At 37.1% G+C, this 19,887-nt stretch overlaps 2 protein-coding genes across 2 annotated transcripts in view; one reads left to right on the top strand and one right to left on the bottom strand.

Moving 5' to 3' along the window:
• Positions 1-19,887, bottom strand: part of TENM3 (teneurin transmembrane protein 3) — a 1,496,942-nt gene that overhangs the window by 582,621 nt on the left and 894,434 nt on the right. The window lies entirely within an intron of this gene.
• Positions 9,487-19,887, top strand: part of LOC141374341 (uncharacterized) — a 17,073-nt gene continuing 6,672 nt past the window's right edge. The window contains exons 1-2 of the mRNA XM_073902227.1: positions 9,487-9,638; positions 17,199-17,280. Coding sequence (XP_073758328.1) covers positions 9,487-9,638; positions 17,199-17,280 — 234 coding nt within the window. The remainder of the gene's footprint in view (positions 9,639-17,198; positions 17,281-19,887) is intronic.

Raw genomic sequence — 19,887 nt, 5'->3', positions numbered from 1 at the left:
TCTCTTCTCAGTTCTGTGCTGTGTATCTACTAGGTCTGCAGTAAATACTTCTTGAATAAATACTCAGCATTATGCCAAATCAACATGTTAATACAAATTCAACATAAATAAATATAAATTCATATTTTTTAAAAAACTGAAATGATATCCTATGTAAAAGGTATATATCATGACAGACATTCACAAAGGTCTAAATAAATATTTATAATGGTATACTATAAAAGTCAATTCAGATGTCTCCATTAATATTTTTAATTATGTCAGTTCATGAATATTTTATTTCAAATCATTTCTTTCTCCTTGCCAGATGGAAATGATCACAAGACCTCTTTTGAAGTCAAAGTAGACCCTTTGCTAATAAAGTAGAATGACAGAAAATTATCAAAGAAATAGCAAATTTTAATGTTTTCTGTATATTTGTAGTAAGCTTAAGTTCTGCTCATAAAAATCAGTACGCTACAAAAATTCATTTTAAACTATTTAATAGCCATGTGATACCAACTCACATGCTTTTACTAAGACTTCACTATTTACAGTACATGCTATTTATTAAATTTTTCATTTTTTAAAATGCTATTTAAAGTGAAACAGACAAATGATGAGAAACATGATCTTTGATGTGGAAAACAGCTGGTACTGAACTATGTTGTGAATTACAACAGATCTATCTGGGTTGTAAATTTTAAATTAAAAAGTAACAATAACTTTGCGGAAAATAAAAAAAAAAGCTGCTAAATATAATTTGGAGAACAGAAGTGGGACAGCACTTGGATCATACAAGAAAGAAGGCTCCCATTAGGGAAAGGGATTGAAAGAAGTACAAAAATGCCCCAAATAAATGTCATCAGCCCCCAATTTAATCCAGGACCCTGACAGACTACTTAAACAGAATAGTATCTACGTAACACTGAGAGACATTACATTTTAAAATTTATTAAGTTCACCAATTTAAAGAGTTGTGTAGGTTTATTTATATTGCATATTTTTGCATAGTTGTATTGTTGGCTGAAAAGTACTTTGCATCTTGTTGAAAGCAGGCAATACTTATATATAAAATTTTCTAGACACTTTTCACCAACTCAATGAATTAAAGGTAATGTTCAAGTTTTTTTTAATAAAACTGCCTTGATTTCTAATGGGTTTTTTGAGCCTGATGATCATTCTACTATAGCTTTTACATGAATAACACTGAATTTTGTTATGCAAATTATAGACAGTACATTTTAAAAAGAAACATCAAAGTCTCATTAGATTGCCTTAAATTTAATTAGAAAAAAACCCACTTTAATATATTTTATGTACTAGCTCAACATGACACATGTACATCATCACTGAAATTTTACTTTGCCACTTAACATTTTCCATAATTTGTCTAACGAAATTAGCTAATGTGATTTTATTATTGCTATTTCTGTTATAAATCTTACAGACTTTTTTAACTTGGAAAATGATCAAAATACTTGCAGACTTCAGATTGCTATTAGACATAATAATTATACACTAAACTAATTACCACTAAACCAAAACCCGACTTACAACTAATTAAATTTTATTACATCAACATAGAGCATAGACTTCCAATTTAACACAGGGCGCAACTATAAACACAAGAGTCTAGCAGCCTGCCTATTTATTTCAAGTAAAATGTCCAGGCCAGATTTATAAAGTTTGAACTTGGCAGGACTTGTAGACTAATTTGTCAGTTTCACAAATGTACTAACTTGCTGACTTCTAAGGAAAGGGAAAGGTGCTACCTGCAAAGTGAACACACTTGATTATGCCAAATAATTCACATAATAGCTAAATGCACAATATACAAAGATTATTATGTTTTGGAAAAATGCAAAGAAGGAATCATTTATTTCAGTTCAGACACACATTATAGTTGTGACATCATTGATTCTGAGATTACTGACATACAACACGGCTGAGTCTTAGTTTCTTTTGTGTAAGATAGAAATAAAAACATGCATGTTATCTTAGAGGAATGCAAGAAGCATGAAGTGCAGAATCCTTAGTTGAGATGAAAGTACCCAATTGTTTACTGTAAAAGGAGCCAATGCGGATTCAGCTGCAACACCAACTGCAACCCAGTACTCATTGGTATTCATCTCGAAAGAGTGGATACAGAATCTCCATTTATTTTTCATGAAACTACATTTGAATTTATCATTTGCAACAATTGGAAAGTATAAGAGATTCACTTTATAAACTTTAATTTTATAAAAAATGTGTACTTTCTACCAGATGGTAAGATTAAATTACATAAACACTGTCAGCAAGTTGAATCCTCAGATGTATTCATTCCCACCACAGAAGCTTCAAAACCTGTCTATAATTTTGTTACTGATGTTTAGAAACAGCTGTAGCTGACATAGCTACATGTTATATATGTCAGCTTTAAAGGATTAAATATTCTTAACCCCCAATGGAGAGGTCTTTTGCTGTTAACAAACGCTAGTGTAAATTACACCGGAAGTTGTAATTCCAGTTGAGATAGTTCACACTACATATTTGATAAACAAAATGGTCAAGGATCAAAAAAGTTTTTCATTATTACTGGAAACTGTTTGGGGCAAGAGAAGGATTTTAAATGCACAGCACTTTCTCATAATATAAGATAAATCCTCCTCTAAAAAGCCCCTCACATATATCTTCATTAATATTTTAGATGGCAGTAAATTATATATTTTTCTTCAGAAGAATTCAATCTGCCTCAAGAGGCTTTTTTATTCCTGGTGCAGATTTCTACTTGACTTTTTGGGAGAATCCTGGTGTCTCTTCCATTAGAGTTTAAAATGATCTTCACAATAAGTGTTCCAAAATGATGGTAAAGTCAGCAGGGTTTCTGGAAATGCTGCCCTGTGACTTTTGTGCTCAGTTAATCTATCTAAGAGAAGAGAATTAACCAACCTAACTACCTAGACTGCAGGCTTCAAAATCACTTGATTTATGAATTAATCTAATCTAATTTTCAAGAAGTGTTGATTAATGGCAGTCAAATGTACAGATCTTTGGAGATGATATTCATCAACACAAAAGTACACACACACACACACACACACACACAGCCCCCCAATATAATTCTCGTTTTCAAACTTTAGTCACTATGGACTTTTTGAATAATTTTAAGCCTATAAATATACATATAAATAAATGTTCTGAAAAAATTGGGCAAATACAATTAATAACGATGCATAGTATGTTGTTTTTTCAGAACATGTAGTAAATGAAGAGTGGCCCACATAAATGGAAAGATAAAACAGGCTGATTGATGAGCAGCAATAAAAGAGGAAACAGTGTAGAGAAGAAAATTTCACACAAATTACTAAAATTAGAGCAGGCGCTTACCCATATAATCTGCGTTGCCTTTAAAGTTACATTTTACATACAGTATAATGACTTTATGAAGATGGCCGTTTTTTTTCTTGGTTAGTTACAATATGTTAACAACAGAGACATTCATGGAGGCTGAAAGAGCTGGAAGATGATGTAGTCAGTTTCACGTGTGGCTTCTGAATCTTGTCTAATTTGTAAGTCTAACTGTAATCTCTAGCTGAGAGAAGGTATAACAGCATCAGTGGAAATTCAAGCTTGTCCCTTGTCCTACATACCATTATGATAATACCCAAACTTATTGCCATGACTGATGTCCTCTCTCATAAAACAAGAGTGGCTGCACAAGGGAAGTAACAAGTCATTTCTTTGAAAGACGCAGATAAACCCCAGAGTTCTTTTTCCCTCAGTGTGTCACTCCCACTTTTGATCAAATTCTACCACTGATACACTTCCTGAATCTAATTATACACTTAGATTGTGAATTAGGATAATCCATGTATTGCAGCAAGATATTTAACAGAAAAAGGAAGTTAAGCTCTGATTTAATACAAAGGAAAATATTTATTTCAACTCTGCTATTCATTCGACTTTCTAATTATGTGAAACTTACACTTTGAAGCATAATTGGATGAAACAAACTTTTTCTAGTTTTTAAAAGGAAAAAAAGGCATCCTTTCTGATAAATGTCTTCATTTTGTACTACCAGATGTCTTTCTGTATCCTCTCCTGCTTCCTAATTTTCTTTTTGTAAGTGTGAGAACAGTGAAAATGCCAGCCATTGTAGTCAGTCAGCTTGAGCCCCAGCAAAGATTGCAGAGTGAGATGTTATCTTAGTGGTTTTACATAAATACTGAACTCCAAGTACACTTGGCTTCTTGGGATCCAGTTAACCATAGAGCACACCGAAATCCACATCTGAACCCCTTTTTAATTCCAACACCGAATAACATCCACAAAACAAATTTAGCTGAAGTTAGAACATAGTTTGCTCTTTCTCTTTACCTTTATGTGATTTTCTCAGTCTTCAGGAAACGAGAATTTAACAATTACACTAAATAATTACCCACAGAAGTAAACATCTGGATCTTTTTAAAAAAGGGGTAGCAGAAATTTGATTAGAAATAAATTTCAAAGTCCATTATAAAACTACTCAAAGGTATTACTCCCATACTCTAGGCATTTCTGTTGAATGTTTTGTGGTTTGGGGGAAGTGCAGAGATTCCCCTGGCAGCCGCAAAATGATGGCAAAATCTCTTCCAGCCTATGACGCCACTAAGAAGGATATTCCGAGATTCCCGTGAAAGGCTGGACTCGGGGGTGTCATCCTCTCTCCATGTTAGCGCAGAAGCAGGGTGAGGGGCGTGGGTCGGTGCCACTTCCCTCTGCCCTTAGTTATAGCATCAGTGCTGAAGCCCCCAAGAGCGACTTATAAAAAGGTGTATGTGATGTTGTCTGCCTTTTTAGTTTCCCGTGGAAAGCTACAACTGCCTGAAGAAACTGTGTTTTAGAAGCTGCTGTTTTCCCAGGCCTGTCGAGAAATATCCTCGCAAAGCACCTACACCAGAATTTGGTGATCTTTACTAAGGGGACAGGGGAGTACCTGGGTCAATAAACACATGCATACATTTAAGAAGGTGCTTTTACACCTGCTGCGGCCCCACCCCACAGACTGAGAGCAAGAGGAAGTTACCGAGTGTACATTTTAGCTTCGCTCAGTTTGCTGCATCTACAACAATGGGATAAAAACTTTAGGGAAGATGGAGCAGCAGAATGAACACTTCCTAAAAGCCTCAGAGCTTCTGATGGAAAGTGCGTTATCTAAGTCCTATAAGAAGACATCTGTCCCTGCTCCTCCTACCTAAAGACAGAGCATGTGCTCTGTCTTTAGCCTGGGGGCTCAGTCGGTTAAGCGTCTGCCTTCAGCTCCGGTCATGATCCCAGGGTCCTGGCATGGAGCCTGCTTCTCCCGCTCCCTCTGCCACTCCCCCTGCTTGTTCCCTCTCTCTGTCTCTCTTTCTGTCAAATAAATAAAATCTTAAAAAAAAAGAGCATGTGCATCTATACCTCAGCTGATCACGTGACTCAGGACACCCCACTAGAGGGGCAGGAATGAGATGGGACAGACAAGAAAAATTTGCTGCTATGTCTGATCGTAGAAGCAGTCACAGATCAGAAGGCTGATGTTGGCCCATTACCCCTAAATCTTTGCCACATGACAAGCGGTCATCAGTTGGATCAAAGGGTAGTACCAAGGAACTTCTCAAGCCTCAGCAACTTTCTGAATATAATGTACAATCTCAGCCCTAACGGGCCTTCAACATAGGAACAGAAATCCTAAAATAATGAAATAAGGTCTTGACCTTATCATTGCTCCACTGCACGCTACTAAGTTCTAAGAAAAAAAAAATGAGCCATCTCTGAGTTTCCCTGGAGGAGATGGTGTTTGAGATGGCAACTGAAGGGTAGTAAGGTTCAAAGCACTGGTTTCTCAACCCTGACTATGTGTTAGAAACCCCTGGGAGGCTTTTTTTTTAAAGTTACAGATTATGACCAGGCCCTAACCCCAGAGATTCTGAATTAACTAGCCTGGGATGAAATCCTAGCCTTGTATCTTTTGAGATAGGTGATTCTAAAGTGTAGTTGTGGTTGAAAAGTACTGAATGAACAAAGTGTAGATGGGGGATATCCTGTTTTCCAAAATGAGAAAAAGAGAACAGTAAATAATAGAACAGCATAGCCTCCACCTTTGGATGGTTAAAAGCTTTTGGAGAAAAAAAGAATATAGAGACTCTAGAATTGCTAGTCTGAAGTCAGGTTTTAGAGTCCTGGATCTTTCATCCATTTGGTATTTATAAAGGACTATGTATAAGGTACCATGCACATTACCGATAAAACGAAGTGGGGCAAAGCCAACAAGGTCCCCAGCTTTATGGGCTTTGCAGTGACGTGTAAAAGGAAGATGTAAAAGGGGTTTTGTATTATGTATTGTGTTAAACAAGGGATGATAAGACCCTTTTGCATGCTTGAAAAATCACTCTGCCTGTGATGTGGAGAGTGAGTTGGAGAGAGGTTCAGATCGAACGCCAGTGGATCAATTAGAAAGCTAATGCGGTAGTCCAGTCCAAATATCATGGGCACTTGGATTTACGTGGCAGTGGTGGAGACAAAAAAAATGTATATGGTTTCAGAAAGTAAAAAAAAAAAAAAGTAAACTAGGTATTGTGATATATGGGAAGGGATAAAAGAAACAGCCAAAGATGCAGTCAAGATTTCTGGCTTGATGACTTGATGAATACTCATGTCATTCACTGAGTCTGAGCCCACCCGGAGACGCTGAGGTTTTCAGGGAAAGATCACAAGTTCACGTCACATGTTAGTGTTAGGAGCATTAGTGAAATCCAAGAGTGTATGTCAGATGGTTCAATGTACCTATGGTAACCACAGATCTGTTGGCCCAGGGCAGTTCATACCAGTTGTCCTGGCTTCCTGACATCTGGTGCCCACTTTCACTCCAAGAATCCTCATCTGGGTGACAGATTATAAGCCCCCTACACCCAAGATATGTAGATCTTGAGCTAAGAGGAGAGGTTAAGAGTGGAATATCTGTGAACTGTCTGCCTATGGGGGATCACTGAAGCCGTGGGAATCTATGACATCAAAGGGGTTGGGAGAGTGGTCACAATGAGGACAGCTAAATGTCTAAGGGATAATTTCTGAGGAACTCCGGTATATGCAGAGCAAGTAGAAGAGGGCAAGACACCCATGCAGTAAAGAGAGGCTTGCTAAGACGCAGGGAGCAGCGTGCCACAGAGCAAAGGGAGGCTCGAGCTTCTCAGGGGATGCTACTGAAGTCAAAGGCAAGGATGACTGGCAATACACACTGGGTATATGGCTCCTTATTTATCCCAGCCTCAGTTTCGTCCCATTTTAAAATCAGGTGCTTCGCCTGTATGATCTTTTAAATTCCTTCCTACTCCTGGAACATTTTCATTCTATTGAACTAGAAGACAGTGCAGAATGAGCTAAATGACATATAGGTGGACATATACTATGATATGGCATAGGGGAGAGAGAGAGAGACATGAACAATTAATTCTACTGAGAAAATCAAGAACAATTTTACAGAGAATATTTAACCCGGCACATAGATGGGAAGGCTCGTCTGGTGAATGGGTAACTAGCCAGCATATCAACCCGCGTAAAAGCATGCTATGCACGAGAACCCCACTGGGAGGTGGGCTTCACAGGGTCTTGGCTAGACCATGAAGAATACACTCCGACGGCCACGCTAAGGAGTTTGGGCTTCACCCTACAGAAAAAGGAGAGCCACTGTGAGTTCATAAGCAGTGACACGACCAGATCAGGATATTAGGAAGAATATTCCCTGGGGGCAATCCAGAAAAATGGATGGGAGAGATGTGAGTTGGGTGGCAGGAAGCCCAGTTAGAAGACATCATTCGTAATGAAGATGAGGGATGATGAGAGCCCAGAGTAGGAAACTGGCAGTGAGGATGGCAAGGAGCAGCGGCACTGAAACTCAGCAGAGGGAGGATCAGCAGGATCTGATGACGGGGTCAGACGTGAGTAGTGAGCAATGGGATCATCTTCAAGATGGCTATTAGACTTCTACCCTGTGTGATCAAAGAGGATGGTGGTGTGGATACAGAAGGGGCAGCTGTAGTCCTCAAGCCTGAAAGAAAAGCCGCCAAGAATATTGTCCTGGAAATGATGAAGTTGAAGTGCTAGAGAACGGCTCCCACCCTACACGTTCCTCTCTCTTCCTTGAGTTCCTGTGGGGTGGACAGTTGGCGTTACATCTTCAGATTTCATCCTAGCTCTGAGTTGTTAGTACGCCCGTCTAGTTAGCGCCTGTTTCTTTGGGGCTTCTAAAATATACTTCCTCTTTGTTTTTTGCATCCCTTCCTCACAAAGCCTAAACCAATGTTAGACTCATAACAGATGCTTAATAAATGATAATGTAATAAAGACATCAGAGCTAAAAAAGAACACAAGCGGCCACCTTCCGTTGCAGCCAATGAACATTTCAGACAAATGTTTAAAATTTGCTTTTCAGCAAAACATTGAGAAATCCACTGGGCTAACTAATATGCTAGTGGATATGTTTTGTATCATATCTTTTTGAAAGAAACAAACAAGATACATCCAAATGCTAAGTAATTCTGTTAATTAAATGGAAACATTTTTCACTACACTCCGGTTTGTTTTGTAATTATTTCTACTTAATGTATCAATAGGTTTTAAACATGTTTTTTTTTAAAGATTTTTAAATTTTATTTATTAGAGAGCGAGCGAGAGGGAAACAGCATGAGAGGGGGGAGGGTCAGAGGGAGAAGCAGGCTCCCCGCTGCGCCGGGAGCCTGATGTGGGACCGACTCGATCCCAAGACTCTGGGATCATGACCTGAGCCGAAGGCAGTCGCTCAACCAACTGAGCCACCCAGGCACCAGCACAAAATTTCTATGAGAGGTTTCCCGGCATCTCTAAATATTACAATTTATATATCCTATAGAAAATAATTTATAAATAGATAATGCATATCTATCTATATAGCTTATTTTTATTTTTTACATTTATCTCATATTATTTAATTAATGCTATTTATTATTCTTTTATGTATATTTTCATATACATATATAATTCCAACAGCCATGAAAAAAATGACTATTTTCATTTTATTTTTTATTTTTAATTTTTTTTAAAGATTTTATTTATTTGACAGAGACACAGCAAGAGAGGGAACACAAGCAGGGGGAGTGGGAGAGGGAGAAGCAGGCTTCCCACCAGGCAGGGAGCTCAATGTGGGAATAGATCCCAGGACCTTGGGACCATGACCTGAGCCGAAGGCAGGAGCTTAACCACTGAGCCACGCAGGCACCCCTACTTTCATTTTAAAGATACGAACCAGAATATACTTAAAATGCTGACCCTGTCAAAACAGTTTTTTTTTCCTCCCACAAAACAGTCCAGTTATCTGACATCATTAAGGAATGTGTCTTCGAATAAATTTTTAGAGATGAGTCTTACTCTCCTTGAAATGTCAAAAATCTTTTCATCCTTTTCATATAAATGTTTGTAAAGTATCTCAGACATTGCCCTCTCTTCCTCCTTAAGTGACTCTGTACCGTCATGATGAGTGTTCACGACTCTAATCAGCGCTCTTGTGTACGCTGCTCTCCGGATGAGCCCTCGCTCGGCGGTTACTTTGCTGGCAGTCCACAGCCCACACCTGAGCAGGGTACCTCCATTCCTCCTCCCCCTGAACTTAGCGCTTCTAATCCGTAAGTTGGCAAGCCAGAGAATCAATGTTGTTAAAAACTATCCATTAATTAAGAGAGATCTTCTCAGGTGACAGCCCAAGTAAAGAGAAGAAGCTCTGCCACTGCTGTTTGGTTCTTCTTAGCTAATTTGGAGAGCTACTATTGCAGTGGTCTCGCTGCTGGATAAGCGTCGGGGGCTCTCTTCCGTGCACACAGGATGCTCAGGACACACCCGACACCACGTGATCCCTCTCCGTGCTTCAGCTCATTTCATTGTCGCACGTACCCCGCAAGTGGGTATGTCAACAACCCCGATTTTTGTATGCACCGTGGTATCTACAGTGTGCAGGGCTCGGTACCAGGCTCTTGACAATAGGTAGCAACGCCACCGACCATTGTTAGCAATCCTGTTGTTCAGATAAGGAACTGAGGCTCAGAGACAGGGTGGCTTTACCCAAGGTCACACAGGAAATAAAGGACAGAAATGGGATTAGAGCAGCCTTCTCTAGTTAAATCCTTCTCTAGAATTAAAGTGTTCTTTTTTATTCAATTAATGTAATGGGTATGACCTAATCCAGTATGTCATCTTTAACTTTGGATCTTTCCTCTCCTATAGAATTTAGCCTCTGGATTCAGGTAATATTCAAATGCTAGTAGAAAAAGAGATTAGCTATACCTTGCACACGGTGGACAGAAGATGGCGGCCTGGGGGAGAAGGATCTGAGCGAAAGGTCAAGGGTATGCTCCTGTCACTTAACCCTCTCCTGACTTAGCATGAATAATGCTTCTAGAAGGCTTGCCGGCAACCTGAGCTTCTGTTTTAAAGCTGGAAAAAGTGTACCACAAACTGCAAACATTTTTTTTTCCCCTCAAAAATGGGTAGAAGAGGATGACATTTAAGATAATCCACAATCTGGGCCCAAGCTCTCTCTCCAAGCTCATCACAGATTTTTCTCTGGGGGATCCTCTGCTCCATTCCTGCTGCTCACCCACGATCTCCCAAAGACATCCTGCAGCTCTCTGCATCTACATCACAGGTTGCAAACTGGGGGCCCAACTGCCAAACCCAGCCTGCAGACGTGTTTTGTTTCATCTGTGTGTTTTGTGCGTTGCCTTTTTTTTTTTTTTTATGAGCCAACATTTCAAAATCTAGAAATTTCACATAATTCATATTCTGGCATTTCTTGAAAATTCTTGCAATCTGGCTACACTGTTTCACCCCCACATGGCAACAACCAGTCTAGAGGTGTGGCGTGGTGTCTCCTTTTGGGCGAAGTGTGTGTCCTTCGGTGCCCGGTTCCCATCACCCCATGTCTCCGTTTCTGAGGCAATGCCAACGCTATTCATTATCAAACTCGCTCTGCTGCTTTTCTAATGGTATGGAAACATTTCTCTGTGTGCATATCTCTTTCAAAAGTGGAAAAATGAAAGACAAAGAGAACTACGTATTTTCGGAAATAGGAAAGAACGTGTATCTTTGTAGAAGCGCAAATGCGATACGCAACTAACAATGGCCAATTTCATTCATCCCCTTTACCTGCCGGCATTGTCATCACCTGTTCGCCAATTTGGGCTCGCTGTGGTTGATTTCTGTTGCTCACTGGGTTTCCCTGTGTTGACATCCCCTCACCCCTCCATGTCGACTGTTCATTTTTTTCAGAGATCTCTCCTGTACTGCGGTATCTTTTGTTCTCATTTAAATGCCGACAACTTATTGTTGGTACTACAGACTTAACATGAATCATAGGCAATCTTAAAATAACAGAATATACACTTTGAGAATTTTAGTGGTCCTAGGGGACGACCTAAGTCTAGAGACCACAAAGCTTTTGTAGGAAGGAGTTATTCTTTAGTGAGGACACTTGACACTGACATGGAGTGAGGGAAGATTTCATTCCCACATCACTTGTTTACCGATGGGCCAGGCACTGTGCTAGAAACTAGCTGTGCTGAGAACGAGAGAGAGAGAGAGAGAAGGGTCTCTGCCTTCGCAGCACTTTTGTGGGTAAGCTTGCAACAAACATTGCCGAGTTACTCCACAGGGAAGGAGGCAAATGTCCACCCTCTGTTCTTCCCAGGTCCCTGGCTCTTCATGATCCTTCTTGTTGGATGTCTACGGCCATGCCTGTGTGGGAGAAGTGTAAGGCCCCTGTTGTGATTCACTCGGCTGTCTAGCCTTTTAAACACTTGTGAGCCCCAGGGCACTTCTGTTGTTTTTCAGTAGTTACTGCCTCGTGTCCTTCCCAACGTCCATGGAGTTTCAAGGCTCTGCTAATGTCTGTAGGCCGCCGGAAAGCTCTGTGCTGAAAGCCTTAGGTGCTCTACTCCGTTCAGTGCTCAGCCATTTTCAAAGACCCATGGGCTGTTACAGTACGAAGTGCCCAAAGCAGTAATTCTTCCAATACCTCTTTCAACTTTCTTAATAACCTTAGTAACTGTCTGTTATCTCTTACATCATGGCTCAACTAGAAGTGAAAACTTCCTAGGGGTCTGAGATCATGTCTTGTTTCTTCTAATCTTCCCCAGGACACAGTCACTTGGACACAGAACACTGACGAAAGACTCGGGGTTTGATTTAAATGAATCGGGACAGGGAAAGATGCCTGTAGAAGTGAGGCACACATTACAAATAAAGACGGATGTTCAAATCAGGGCAGAGCTGTACTACATCTACACAGCCTCGTAATTTTTCTAGGTTCAATGGCAGCAGTTCACTATTAATTTCTATTATATTAAATATAAAAGGGCAAAAATTTCAAGTTTTGACAGGTAAGCACTACATTCCCTCCCCTGAACAATTCTCCAAAGCTTTCTGGAAACTAAAGCACTTTTTTCCTATTTTTGCTTTTCATCTGGAAGACCCTCTTCCCCAGTCAAGACGCTTACGGAAAGTGGCAGACCATTTTGCTATCTTTTTCAAATGAAGCCTGATCTACCCCACTCTTCTTCCTGCCCTCCCTGTGCTCCAAAGAATTTTTATCAGGCAGCAGATATTCTCTAGAATCTCAAATGAGAGGAAAACAAAAATAATTGTGTCTCTATGCAATATCTTTGACCCCTTCCTAAAGGTAGTAAGTACTGAACTCAGTCATCTTCTACACTTTTTTAATCACAGAAAGTACCTTTACTTATTCCTAGAGATAGCCAATCCCACTGTCCACAGAGATGGAAACATCCCGATAGTACAAAAGAGAGATATTGTAAATAATGAAGACAGGTTCTCCTTAAAAGTTGACACACTTCACATTTCTTAGGGTTTATGTATAGCTAGTTTCCAATTTTGTTCTATAAATAATATTAATGCAAGCAAATAGGTTGAATTTTCTCCAGAAAGCACTCTAATTTCTGCAGGGTTATATCACTGTACATTTGTTAAGTGCCCATGTGACATCAATCATTCTCCAATTTGGCACATCCAAATAAATGTGAGGGATTAATAAATCTCTCTCTACAATGTCATCTTCTAATGGGTCTTTAAGAAGTGAAAAAAAACCTATCATATTTTGCTTAGAGTTTAAATTATGGCCATCACTGTAGACACATGACCCAAAGAAATGGGGAAACCACTTGATTCGGTGGTACTTAACTCCATAAAAAGGTACTCCTTGTAGAGAAATTATTAAATTTTCAGTGATTTTTATTGCCAAACACCACTGAAGCCAAAGTTGCTGTGTTTTCATCTTTGCAATTCTTCCTCGTAACCACTGACATAATGATTTGAAAACAAATACAATCAGCCATGTGCCTGTAAGCAGCCCGTCCTCTGCCCTTTATCTTCCTTTATAAGCATTTATAGGAAGTGAGGTGCACAAAACACATGTATTTGTAATTACATTTGCAAAAAAAAAAAAAATCCTCAAACAGCTGTGGACACAGCAAAGATTAGAATCTGATAGTGGCTTAGAATAATGAAGAAAGAGATTGTAAGGGTTCAGCTACAGAGCTGATGAAAAATAGAAAAAAAAAAAAAAGCCCCTGCTCTTCAAAATCCTTAATCTGTATTACTTTTACATGTGAAATTAAAACACATATATTCTAAAAATTAAAAACAGGAAACAGGATGACAAATGTTTTTCAACCAATTATTTTGCAGTGTATTAAACCCTGTGTTTTCCTAAAAATAACAACTGGAAATTTGGACAAATATCTACATAAAATATTTTAAGGTATTAATAAAAGTCTTCTAAAAATCTTATAAAGTACTTGAAACTTGGTTACATCTAGCTAGTTTCCAGACAGTACTGTTTATTTTTTAACCTCATATTTATACCAATTATAAAAGCCTAGAATCTTTTATGAAGGTTTACATAATCAATTGTTTTATTAAAGTGATCATTAAAAGTGGTATTTTAAAAATAGCTTTTCCATAAATATGTTCAATATAATATTTAAAAAATAAAACTATTTCTTTAGATTCATATGTCTTTCACAATGGATATATACATTTATGCATGTATCAAAGTTTAAGAGGCTAATAACTCAGAACAGGAATATTAACATTACAGAGTCATCTTCTGAAGTTTATATAGTGTGATTCAATGAGTAAGTATACAAAAACTAGAATTATTTAAATTGCAAAAAAATTTACTTACTTCCACACTCTGCAATTTTTATAGTAAACTTTGCCATCTTTTAAAAAAACTTTTAAAAAGCTAGTAGGCTCAGAAATAAGAACCCATTTATTAAGGAACACTAATTGTCTAATAAATTATGCTTTTTTATGTGGCATCACTGCATCCTACAGTTAAAGTGTCTTAATTAACCAATATTTGATACTTGATTACTTAATAGGATGAATTGGCCATTCCATTTTTAATATATTACTTTGACTAAAAAAAAAAATCTTTCTAGAACATGACACATTTTTTATCATACTTTTAATGCCCTGCACGAAGTTATTCATGCTAATGGGAATATCACATAACAAAATATTCATTCTTTTTTTTTAACCCATAACCAAAGCATGCTATGATATGCTCACTTTTTGCATACATGTTCAGAGAAAATTAACTAATAATATGTGATGGCTTCATTTTTATATGCTGTTATTTCTGTCTCCAGGTTGCTTTGAATATCACTAATAGGGGAAAAGCTTACAAGGAACTTCAATCAGGCCACGGATCCTGCAGACTGGACTGAGGAGGCAAACCACTTAAGTGACTGGGTACCTCACAATAATCAATTCACTTGTCATTTGGCATAAATGTAAAAGCACCCTTCCCAACTTTTCTGGCTTCATTATCTTGCATCAGATTATTAACCTCTGGATTTTAGGAGTTGGATCTATTAATGCCTGGAATGTATATTTAGACTAAAATTCTACATCAATATTAGATTTAGGAAAGGAAGCAATTAACTTATTCAAGGAAATGAAATGATGGCCAAGCTAGTCCAGTGCTACTTGATAAAACCATTGTGTAACACATTCTGGGATCACAGATTTAGGGGAGAATGCATAATCCTTCATCAAAGAGTGGCAGCTTATCCACAAAGCTTCCTATTCCTGATGGGATATTCTTTTAAAAGTAATAACGAGGACTTAAAAACTACGTAACACTCTTCCACCAAAATTAGCCATTGATACCAATGCTTCTAAATCCTAAAAGAACCAGAACCTCACCCAGAAAGCCTTGAGAAACTTTCCTTTGGGAAAAAAAAAATACATAATGTGTACTAATAACTGACATCTATTCCTAAGTCAAATGTTTATGTTCCATACTTAAAATTAAGTGATAATACCAACAGAAGGTACATTATTTTTTTGAAAAAAGGTAAAAGCAAGATAACAACAAAAAAAAAAATAATGCAGTCCCGAGAAGGCTTACATTGGTAACAATTTCCAAGACTGAGAATTACTAGTACTTTGCTTTCTTCAACATTTAAAATTTTTAATGTGAATTATAGCATAGCCTTTTCAAAGCTCAAGTGGTAATTACACGACCAATTCATATACCTTATATCACATTTAAATGAAATACGTGATACATTAATGATTTGTTTCAAGTAATTTGAAATTAGCCTTTGCTGATAGTTTAATATGAAATTCACCAAACTTGATATGTTAAAATTCCTATCTGAAGTATAATACTGTTTTAAATGCTACTTTCATCAGATGATGTGAACAGAATTAACTGATGGCATCTCTTAAAACAAGCACTCAGTCCTCTCCTTCAGATCTCTCCTTTGTCAAAATCTCAGAAAACACCTGCACAGTGGAGATGAAGTATGTCACTGGAAAGTGCAGATTTTATATAAAACTTGAAGTAAAAAAGATTAGACTTTTGCCATGGCTATACTGAGGGCTGACTCAACTCGCTAACATCATACTTAAATGAAATGAAAGATAATATGGATTTTATTGAGATTACTTTAAACCAGAATACCAATAAATGACATATCTTACTTAAAATGTAACTTTTATTTTACAAACGCATTCCTGCTCTCTGGCTTAAAGAAAATAATATCAATACATCATTCATCTTTCAGTTTTGTAATAAATAACTTTTTGGTGATCTGTGTGGATACTGCATACATATATATTAATGAATAGTCTCCCAGTGTCCAGACTATGTAAGATGGGGATATTGATTAAAGTGTTTCTATGATATCTAGAACACCAGATTTACCTAGTCATCTTAATTTCTATTAGGCTCTTTAAAAACTTATACTGGAATTACTGTGTTTTGGTTACTAATATTTTTGGATTTCTTAACTGTGGACTATAGAGCATAATATCGATTTAAATAAAAATATGAAGTTCTGATTAGTGGAACCATGTAAAAGACAAAAGCTGTTAAGTGTAAATAATTTAAATTACTTAGATCTAACTAGTTACATCATCAATAAAACAGTATTTGAATTTGAACATATAAAATGAAGATTTCTGATTGGCACTGCATTTTTAACTATAATGTATTGTGCTTCAAATCCTATATGGATAATTTTACATTTATTTAATTTTTAAATTACATCCTTATTATCCATATTATTTTCCTTCAAAGGTAGAACACTAAACATATACTATACCACCTAATATCACACAAATTAAAACACAATTTAAAAAATTATATCACAATCAAAACACAAGATAGAAAACATTTAAAAAGTTTTCTTTTCTGCCACACCTGCAATGTTTAAAATTAGTAACAAAGAAAGAAATCTTTTTGGCAAATCAACTTAACATGCCAATATCGTTTATAAAATTTTTTGTAATGCCAGGTTCTCATTCAGAGATCTCTAGGGCAAAAGTAAACGGTAAGGGAGAATTTTGTTCCATTTAATTTTTCAATCACAGGAAATGTAGAATAGGCTATTCTATTTCTCTTTGGCACGAAAAAGTTATAAGGGGGCATAAAAATTACTCTGAAAGTGAGGATTTAATTCTGGTTTGACAGTACACATGACCTATGAGTAAGAACTTTAACTTTTGTTTAAATTGAACTTTACTTTAAATGTTAAATATGCTAGCAGCAGCATCAGAGAAAGACTGGTTGAAAATTAAGATCGAAATATCCACTTAGAAATATATTACAGATGGAAAACGTCTGTTCTGTTTTAATTTGAGTGATAACATTCTGGCAGAAGTTCTCCTCGACCTTCACCCCTTTCTGAACCTAAATTCATCAACAGCTTTGTAAGGCAACAAACATCTTTTTGCTGGAAGGTATGATTATTTTTGAGGGCTTTCTAATTCTCTAGAAATGTTTCCTAAAGAGAACATGAAGAGGATTAATATTTTCGTTAATTTGATTGTGTCAAGTTACTCTCCAAACTGTTATTGATGCTATCATAAAATTCAGCAATATTGCTGTAGGAAGAATGTCTCATTTTTGCGACAATCAAGAGACAAAATACGGTTGTGTACAATAGCTCTTATTCCTTTTCGATATTACAGTGAACCACTTTTCTGTATTTATTTAAATTAGTTATGACTTGCAGTGTTTTTGTCGACATTTATTATCCTTATCACTACACAAAATTTAAGTGAAGTTTACATTTTATTCATTTCATTTTTTATTATAAACATAGAAAAAGACAATAACGCTGTTTATGATGCTTTTTTCCGTTGTTCTTCAGAGGAAATAAAAAGTCAGATTTCCTCTTCAAGAACTATAGGTCTGACAGCCTTCTTTAGCTGGAAGTTATTATAAATTCTGAAGGAAATAAAATTTACAGCTGTCTTCTGGCTTTCATAATTATTTTAAATGACAAGCCCTGTGCCAGCTTTTTTGTTTTTGTTTTTGAAAAGAGCTATGCAAAAAGGACCAGTCCCTTGCCAATTTTTTTCCACCTACATGTTGACAAATTTCAAATTCCCTGATAAAGGTATTAGCATAGATGTCACATTTTAAAAGAGCATTTGGTAGACTGAGAATAAACAAGTACACTTTTCAGCAGGATCGCTTTCATAATTACCGAAATAAACATATCCCAATATTAACATATTTGTAAGTGCTTCGTGCAAACCCATTAAAATACTTCATGCATTTCTCATTGTAAATTACGCTAATTCGTGTCCTGTCTCCTCACTCTCGGCATAACATACCTTCCAACGTAGTGTCCCAGCATTTTAGCTCTCCTAAGGTAGCTCTCTAGTACGGACGCCAAATGCTGGCCACAATAGGGATGCTAGAGCTTCCTGGGGGAAGGAAGGACCTCTCTTTGGAAATGCCCCTGTAACCAAAAAGACACCTCACTTCTTCCCAATGATAGTGGGTCCACAATTCTAATCGTAAAATATTAGTTGAACTTAACTGAACGCGAGATGAAATAATCCATTCTCATAAAAGAATACCTTTTCTTCCTTTCTTTTTTTCTTTCTTTCTTTTTTTTTTTTTCTGGAAAGAGCAGGGATCACAAATTCATGTCATCCTACTATTCAGAAGTGGTTCGGACTATGGCTGAAGGCACAGAGTCGTTACCAAGCTGTTATTTCTTTCTAAATTATGGCAATCTGAAGAGGAATTTTCACAAGATTCTGATAAGTGTAACTAGTTATCAAAGAAATGACAGAATGACTAAAATATATTGATTATGAGCTTTATCTTCAAAGATAAGTGACCTTGTAAGTCACCTCCTAAATGATCATTTAAAATAATCAGGGTGTTTGTTTTTAAGTCTCTCCATAAATCTGAGAATTATAAAATTATAATTTGGTGTTCAGTCCCACATACAAAGAAAATATACCTGTAAAACAGAACTGTTAACACATTTTCTTTTCTTTGCTGATAATGAAGAACCATATACAATATTTGGAATTTCTTGGATTAATTTTTAAAAGCTAATGATGCTCGTATTCTTGGGTCTAAAATGGAAATACTTAAAAGTGAAAAAGTTTAGAAGTTAATTTTCTCCTGTACTTACCCAATTAACTTGCAATGACCAAATGTGCCCCCTATAGATCGCCTTTCCTGTCCAAGACACTGCTACACACAGAAAATGCTCAAAGAACCATCACTCTTTATAAACGATTTTCATGTTCATATTCTCTCTTCTTTACTCCTCCCTCTCCCCCTCTTTCTCTATCTCCCATAGGTTTTGAGGCAGAGACCCAGTAGACCCAGCTATAAAATAGCTGCTCATTATTAAATAATATGACCCCACCCCTGGGCAAACCAAATCACAGCATCCCACTGCTCCCCAACTTCTGTAATTGAAGTAAAAAGTATGCCACCATACTGGAAATCACTTTGTCAACAGAGAGCATCTCACAGTAACTTTTATATAATTGAGTATGACAATACAAGTGTGAATAGAGGCACTTGATTGTCTCAAAACACTTCATTTTCAAAACCGCCATCTCTCCATAAGTGATCCTCCACTCCTTAACTCACAGGAAAGAAGATAACCATAGTTTGGGGATGTGATATGCTGTACTCTGCAGATGCTGCAGAAACATTAAAGCCATCTACTACCTCCTTGAAGTCTTAGAACTCAGTTAAGACTGCCACCTATCCCAAACTTGTTAGAAAAGTCAGTACTACCCTAGAGCTACCTCTAGACTGCAAGGGTATCAACGGGGTAGTAAAGACTCCTTTTCATTATTATACGGTTTCAATCATATATTCATATGGCTTGTGAGTACGTTCTAGGATACTGACATTAATTTGCTCGGTAACTCAGCTGAAGTAGAAGGAAGGAGGTTTCAGTAGATTACTCTCTTTTACAGGAATTCTACATAGCTATTCTAACTACCCAGTCACCTGAGTTATTTAATCGAAATCACACACACACACACACACACACACACACACACACACACACACACACA

The sequence above is a fragment of the Callorhinus ursinus genome, unplaced genomic scaffold (genome assembly GCF_003265705.2).
Source record: "Callorhinus ursinus isolate GAN/ISIS: 27379988/994484 unplaced genomic scaffold, GSC_fseal_2.0 scaffold17, whole genome shotgun sequence".
In the NCBI taxonomy this organism is placed as follows: Eukaryota; Metazoa; Chordata; class Mammalia; order Carnivora; family Otariidae; genus Callorhinus; species Callorhinus ursinus.
Note: the sequence above shows the minus strand (reverse complement) of the source record. Positions and strands in the feature narration are given on the sequence as shown.